This window comes from Populus alba, chromosome 15 (assembly GCF_005239225.2).
Source record: "Populus alba chromosome 15, ASM523922v2, whole genome shotgun sequence".
NCBI classification, from domain to species: domain Eukaryota; kingdom Viridiplantae; phylum Streptophyta; class Magnoliopsida; order Malpighiales; family Salicaceae; genus Populus; species Populus alba.
Window position 1 is genome coordinate 11,365,235 of NC_133298.1, and position 7,818 is coordinate 11,373,052.

The 7,818-nt window shown below is 34.8% G+C and overlaps 1 protein-coding gene across 1 annotated transcript; it reads right to left on the bottom strand.

Annotated features, from left to right (window-relative positions):
• Positions 1–1,133: 1,133 nt before the first annotated feature.
• LOC118032767 (uncharacterized) lies at positions 1,134–3,212 on the bottom strand. The gene is made up of 2 exons (XM_035037548.2): positions 2,612–3,212; positions 1,134–2,362 (listed from the first exon to the last, which is right to left on the bottom strand). Exons 1-2 carry the CDS (start codon positions 3,075–3,077, stop codon positions 1,617–1,619), a joined length of 1,212 nt encoding a protein of 403 aa, XP_034893439.1. The 5' UTR covers positions 3,078–3,212; the 3' UTR covers positions 1,134–1,616.
• Positions 3,213–7,818: the final 4,606 nt, after the last annotated feature.

Here is a 7,818-nt window from a genome sequence, read left to right on the forward strand (position 1 = left end):
AGATTGAATAGTGTGATTAGCTTCAGCTAATGGAATCCATGATGGATAACCGAGATTAAACTATGTTATTAGCTTCGGGTAAAACATAATTAAAATTCAATTAGACCCATGATTAAATCAAATTGGCCTCTTAAAAATTTAATTATGTCATTGGACTTAATTTTTATGCAAATTCATCCAATAATCATTTAATTTAACCTTGAATTTGTATTTTTCTCCATTTTTTGGCATAATGGGATACAATTAGGCCTTGAATTTCCTCCAAAATTGCAACTTGATTCCTTGACCTGCTTTCTTCACGTTGTCAGCCTTTATTTTATTTTTTTATTTTTATTTTGAAAAAAAAAGTGAATTTTGGGGAATAACACAGAATTGGGTTATGACAACTATCATTTTGACTTCATTGATACCTTTAAGTTTATTTATGGAGATCATTATCTCCCTTACATATCACATTTATTATCATTTCCACTATTTATTCATTTATTTTCATATTAAGTCTCCATTACTCATTAAGGTCTTATTACTTCAATCCCATATTTATGCGGGGGGTTTACAAACCAAAAGATGGTAGTCACCTACAAAGACTGACATGAGATGTTGTCATTTGCACTTCACACATAGGACACTGTAGTCAAAACTTCAACAAGAACTACCTCGTATTCTTTGGTATATGACACAACCAAAATATTGATGTCTTATCACAAGTTTAGGAGTGTCGAAGTAATAAATAACTCGGCAAGACCGGGGTCGAACCACAGAGAGGTGAACTATATAAATTAAAAAAATATAATATATATATATACTTAATAAAATAAAGAGTTTATGAGAATTTTATGGGATATTGATGAAAGGATTAAACAATGATTAAAATAATTGTCAAGGTTAGAGGATCCACTAATGGTATTAGAAATAAGTATAGTATAAAATCTTTTTTATTAATCAACTGGAAACCACACACAAAAGAAATTCCAATCGGATGATTTATCCTTAATAGTTCATTATAAATTTTTAACATGATCATATTAATTATCTTATTTAAGTAACACCAAACTTTTAAATATTATCAGGAATTCATGATGCTAACTTATGTTAACAACAAATCAAGTTTCTTTTTTTTTTTTTTGGTAAAATGTAAGAAGTATATTAGATCGAAAAAAAGCAAGGCAAGCTTGCAGTACAAGCTGGAAACCAGCAGAATTCAAAAAATTTACAGATAGAACCGGAAAACATAACTTCAGCATATACAAGCTGAGAACAGTTCGGGGAACAATCTCCCTACATCCTAAGAACAAATCCATCCAAAAGCCAAGCAGCTCCAATCATCATGGAGAGCCAGGAATAAACCATAGCAGTCTGCCTAAACAGAAGCAGCACCAATCCCAGGCGAGTCAAGGACTGATAGCCAATCAAAACTGCATAAAGCAGTAAACCTACTCCAGCGAGAACAAGCAGGGACATCCTTAGCAGACATAAACCTGTTACAAAAGCAAAAGAAAACCCACAAAGCTGACCCATAACAATCAGCATCAGTACCAATAGGCAGCAAGGACAAGCAGGCAGAGGAGCCTAACCGACAAAACACAACAAAAGTTTGTACAGGCATCTTCCAGTGCTTATAACGACTGGAAGGAATCAGATGTTGGTCCCTCATAAGAAGAGGCCGCTGCTTTGCTGCGAGTAAAATACTGTCTTCTGGGAATTAAATGGGAGCTGGGCGTTTGTCCAAAAGCAACCATTTCAGCCTTGCCAGCTTTAGTGCGCTTGCAATTAGGAGGTTGGGAACTGGAAGGCTGCAAGTCCATCACAGCAACTTCAGAGGACATGGGGTCTTCCCGATAGATGCAGGATGGGCCTGGACAGTAGGGAGATTGTTTCTCGACAACAGCAGTATCGGCAGAGGAACCTGAGCTGGTTGCGCAAGTTGATGCTGCATGCGGCCTCTTCCTTGTTCTGGTATGCCCTTTTTTGCATGTAAGTGTGGAATGACCCAGAGATTTGCAGTGTTTGCAAAATCTAGGCAAGGATTCATATACCAGGTTCTGTACTAGGAGAGTACCATTGGGCAGCATCACATTAACAGAGGTTTTCAATTCAGTGAAGAGGTCAATATCAATCAACACCCTAGCATAGGAGATACGGGACATTTGTGCAGTAGGGCTATCACAGTGGATCGGTTTGCCAACCATGCTAGCAATTTTAGATAAGCAGATATTATTCCAGCATCTCAAAAGCAAGTTAGGAAACCGAACCCAAGTTGGCATTGACGTGATCTCGGCGAATTGAAAATCAAAAAATTCAGGCATGATTTGTAGGACAAGAGGCCGGCAAAAAATGGCATATGGCCCGGACCCTAAGACATCTAGCATAGAAATTTCTAAGGAGAAGTCAAATAACAGCCAACCCGAATCATGCATGGAAAAATGTGCTTCATGCTGCCATGTTCGATTGATATAAGATAACATAGCAGAATACCCAGGGAATTTCCCTGCGACATAACCAACTAGACAGTGTTTCCATTTATCTACTGGGTCCTGAACATCAGCATCTTTGATGGAGCATGCAGCAGCAACAGATACATCAGGAAAATGAACAAGAGTCGATGAGATACCTGTTACTACACCTGTCGGAGAGGCTGAGCCATAACCAGGGCAATGTGTGGATGTCGTTGGTGGGTATGGTACTCTTTCAGTAGGGCATGACAGAGAGGGATGATACTGGCTCGGGGCAGGGGGAGAGGCAGCATGCTGACTGATAGCTTTCCCTCGTCTCTTCCTTTGCTGGTCAGAATTGCAAACAAAATCGGCTGAGCAAGGCGATGAAGCCGAAGGGTTCAATGATGCCATAGCTATACCCCGTTGAGAAGATAGAACCCTAGATTCACTGGAGAGATTCACAAAATCTGCAAGAGTGACCTTAGAATGGTGTTTATTATGCGATGGGGAGGGAGATTGCTCAGGCGAGCAACTTCGCGATGAAACCCTAACCGCACGCTGAGAAAGGCGCCTCTTGGATTGTAGTGAGAAATCGTCTCCACCAGGTTGTCGTTCCTTACGGAGTGCCTTAGATTTGGCCATAAGAGCAGTATAAATACTGTCAAAGCAAAGAAGAGAATCGGCGCTTGAATGAGAAACCGAACACCGTGCAGCACACAGATGCCTTCTCACTCTAAAACCGGGAGTGTCTCTCACAAATCAAGTTTCTTTCATAGCATCAAGTTTCTTTCATAGCATAGGTATAGGTTATACCATATGGTTGGCTATGAAAGTGCCAAGCATTTGTTATACCATGTGTTATATAACACAAATCTAGATTAATCATTTAACAAGCAATGTATTAAGAATTAATAAGATAAAAAGATAAGACATGTTAATAACAAACTTTCTTGGATATAAACATTCAAGTCCATGTTGAGTTTATATTATACATATTTTAACACCATTGATGAAACATTTTCACCTTGACATAATAAACTTAGCTAAACATAATGAAGAAGATAAACATAAATAAACAACATGAGAACATAAGTATAGTAAAGGAAATGAAAAGCATAAACAAGAGATTAAGGAAAATATAACATGAAATAAAATTTAAACATTACAAAAATATAAAGAAAGAAATAAAGAGCATGATCTTGATCTAAACAACCAAGATGCCTAAATGCATGGCAAATGCCTCCTTTTATAGGCCAAAATTTGGAACTATTGATTTGATGACTAATTGTTGAGTGGGTAACTAACTTTTGACTTGGTGAAAATCCTTATCTTCTTGTCTGAACAAAACATCATTGCTAACATCAGAACTAGAACCACCTGTACCCATGAAAGTTATAGGAAATTGTCTTAGCTTTCCAGGAAAAAAAAATTGAGGTCATTTGGACTTCTAGAACTCGAGATATGACTCAATTACCGAACAGTGTTCTAGTTTGGACTGCACCAACATCTCTTTTCTAAGTTTGGCCCTCTCTTTGTCCTTTCAATTTCAATACTTAAACTCATTTATCAATCCTTTCATTTATGTGATAGGCCTGCATTTAAGATGAACATTTACCATAAATTAAAGGTATCTTATATTATTAGGTATGTTATTATAAAACATGCTTTAGTTAAGGAGTTATTGATACTTCAAGTGCAAAATGATGATATAAAACCTTGATAAAAATACACTTTTAAGTACTAATCTATATATATGATGGAGGAGGTGATGCCTTTAAAAGTGAAAATTCCATTGTTAAGAGTATTGATAGATTATATGCTAGAAGAGGTTGAGTGGGCCAAAGTGAAATATAAACAACTAAACCTGATTGGTAAGAAAAGGATATTTGTGATTTGTCATTGCCAACTATACCAGAAAAGAATGGCTAAAGCATATAATAAGAAAGTTCGACCTCAAGTGTTCCAAGTAGGAGATTTAGTGCTGAAGAAAATATTTCACTTACTAAGGGAAGACTAGAGTACATCAGTACCAAACTACAAGGGTCCATATGTATTGAAGAAAGTTTTCTCAGGGGGAGCTCTAGTGTTGTCTACAATGGATGAAGAAAATCTAGTTATACTTGTGAGTTCTGATTCTGTAAAGAAATACTATATATGATGTACCTAGTTTTTTCCTAATTTGCAAAGTAGAGATTGGCCATGAATTCTAGTATAAAGAACCTTTCTGTATAAATTACATGATCTTAAATTATTTGAAATCCTTTTTGTGAAAATCTTGAGATAACTGACTCTATACATGATTACATAGAATGAATCACTATGCTCAAAATAAGATTCAAACAATTCTCAATTAGGAGGTGACCAAACCAAACAAACAAAAACTAACTATGAGATAAAATTTGTCTTTGAATAGAATTTTAAATTGCATGGATAAATGATTGGTAGTGACTCAACAATCACGCTCGAATTATCTCGAAAAAGGACAAAGTTTATTCATCTTAACAATGTATGCTTAAAATAAGGAAAGGTAGTCTTTGTCTATCATTATAAAAAGGTTATCCTTTATAGTCCTATATTTTAGCTTGATCATATTCTTGAAAAGAAAAAATCTGACTTGGATGACATTCCATACTAGGGGCAAGAAACAATGTGAGAGAAACAATCCAAGCTTTCTCTTTTAAAACCAAGACTTCTGAAGGCTTGTTCCATAAACAAAACTAGACATCCCTTTTTGATTTTTAAAGATCAAAACATGGAAAAGTGGTTCATGGACATTTGATAGTTTTTGGCGTTGAGTTGAATTTTGTAGTGAAAATTGCCCTTATCTATATGTATTCCAAATGCGAAAGGATGAACGATGCTGTAAGGATTTCAAAGTTGACACCAGAGTTTAATTTGTTTTTGTGGATTGCTATTCTCTTCAGGTTGGCTCAAAACTTGAAGTTAATAGAAGTTGTAGTTGCATTTCAGGAGATGGAGGCCCGTAGAATTTTATTAAACAATTTTACATGCCTGAGTATGTTAAATGCTTGCTCATTAATTTTGTCTCTTGATTTAAGGAGACAGATCCATGTAAAGGTGATCATGACTGGTTTGAAGGATGATGTTCCTGTTGAAAATGCACTTATTAATATGTACATGAAATGCTCTTATAAGGTAAAAGATGGTTTGAGAGTGTTTAAAGGCATAGAATCATTTGATGTAATCTCTTGGACATTTTTTATTGCTTGCCTTTTTTTGTGAAACCCTAGAAAATTTATGATTTAAATATGCGAATGTATAACCTGCCATGTAAACGTAAGACTGAAAGTGATATATAATGGAGGGGATGACCTCCATAAAATGAATTTTGTTTTAAAATTCATAAAGACAGAGAAACTGGTAACGTGTTTTGATGAATAAAATAATAAGAGAAATGATAAAATGAATATATTCCAAAATAATAAAATGACCTTAAAGGTTTAGAAGGATAATTGATATTATTTTATGTGAAGATTGAACAAGAAAATTTGGATAGTTGACGAAAAGTCATAAACTGACCAATTTTACATTAGAAAGCAGAGCTCTCAATCCAATCGTCGGATTGGGATGAAATTTTGCATGAAGTCTATTAATATGCTTTCCTACATTGGTGAAAGATATCATCCCAATAGGAGTTTGGTAAATACTAACGATTTAAGCAGAAACAAACTGGATGGTTTCCATGAAAAAAAAAAAGAAAAAAAAAACAAATAATATATAAATACATAAATGAGGGACATAAATGTAATTAGGAAAACAATGGTGCCTTTAAAAATAGCAAAAGGTCACCAGATTAAAAAAAAAAAAAAAAGAGAGAAAGAAAAACGAAAAGGGGTGAGAGACTATAGAGAATTCGGTTACAGAGAGGTGCAGGATTAGGATGAACCAATAATGCTTAGGTGGCCATATCTCTGGAATCCACCGTTGGATCATGTTGATTTTTGGATATGTTGTTCTTCTCACACTCCTCTATTAACTGATTGAAGGGATTTGAAGGAACATAATCCATTGAGCAGCAATCATCATCGGAAGTGTCCTGGAAAACAAAAGGAAATATACCTACAGGGCAGTTTTGGTCGCCTGCTGATTTCCCTCTCTTCCACCGTTGGATCGTGTCTATTTTTGGATATGTGGTGTGCCTAGATGTGGCCTTCATTCTGGACGGTGGAGATCAGAAACGCACGCAAGGTTTGGTTCATGTTGAACAGTAGCTCGTCCATTTTCAGGTTAGTTCGGTTTTATTCAGATCTATGGAGATCGAACCATTGGATTATTCTGATTTTGAGATATATTGTACACAACACAATGATATATATGCTGACCGTTGGGTTCAAGGAAATAATCAAAGGTGGATGAGTTGTTGCTATTTGAATCTATTGCTAGTCTTAGTAAAACATTTAGGAAGCTTGATTTAATTACATGTTTTGATGAAATTAGAATTGTGTGGGTGTAGGGTTTATGTAAGATATAATGGTAAAATTTGTTCTTGTTATTAGTGTTGTTATAGATTAATTGTGTTGTAAAATGTGTTAGGGAAGTTTTGAAATTTGGATGAAGGGACATTAAGTTTGTTGATTTAATGGATATATGTTTTTAGGCATTAAAAAGGATTGGGTCTAGTGGTAATTGAAAGAAAACTTGAAGAAAACTTTATCCTCCATTTAATGCAAAGATTCAGCCCAGACATATAAATGAGAGGATGAGCTTAATTGTTTTAATTGCTATGGAATTTGAGTTGAATGAGGTTAGAATAGATATGAAATGAATTGGTAAAGGTTTATATGGAATAATTAAAAAGGGAATCATCCCTCACCATGAATGAAGGCATTCGGCCAAATGAAGAAGAAATAAGGAGATAAGACTTTGATTCATTTTCCATGAAAACTAGGTATGGATGCATATACTTGTATAAAGAAAATTAGGTAGAGTGTCAATTGGAAGAATTTTAAAAAGATCTGAATTCTCATCATAATATGGAATCCAACCAAAAATGAAAATCTTGAACTTTAGTTTATTTGACCTAATGTTATGGGGATTTTTATGGGATTGTGGTTTGTTGAATACCAAATGAATTGTGTTATGTTTGAAATAATAGATTAATGTGAGGAAAATGTCATTTTGTGGAATTTTAACACTGTCCAAATGGATAATAAAAGAGGAGGAAAAGCTTAAATTAAGGCGTACATGGAATTATGATGAAAATATGTTGTTAAATTTACTTAAGATGAAGTAAAGTGGACTTATGAAAAAGAATTGGAAAACTCATCATGAAAAAAAATAAAAAAAAAATAAGGTCATTCGGCCAAGAGTTGGTTTGATAAGGAAAATGAATTAGTTTCAATGGTATGAATAAATGCAAGGA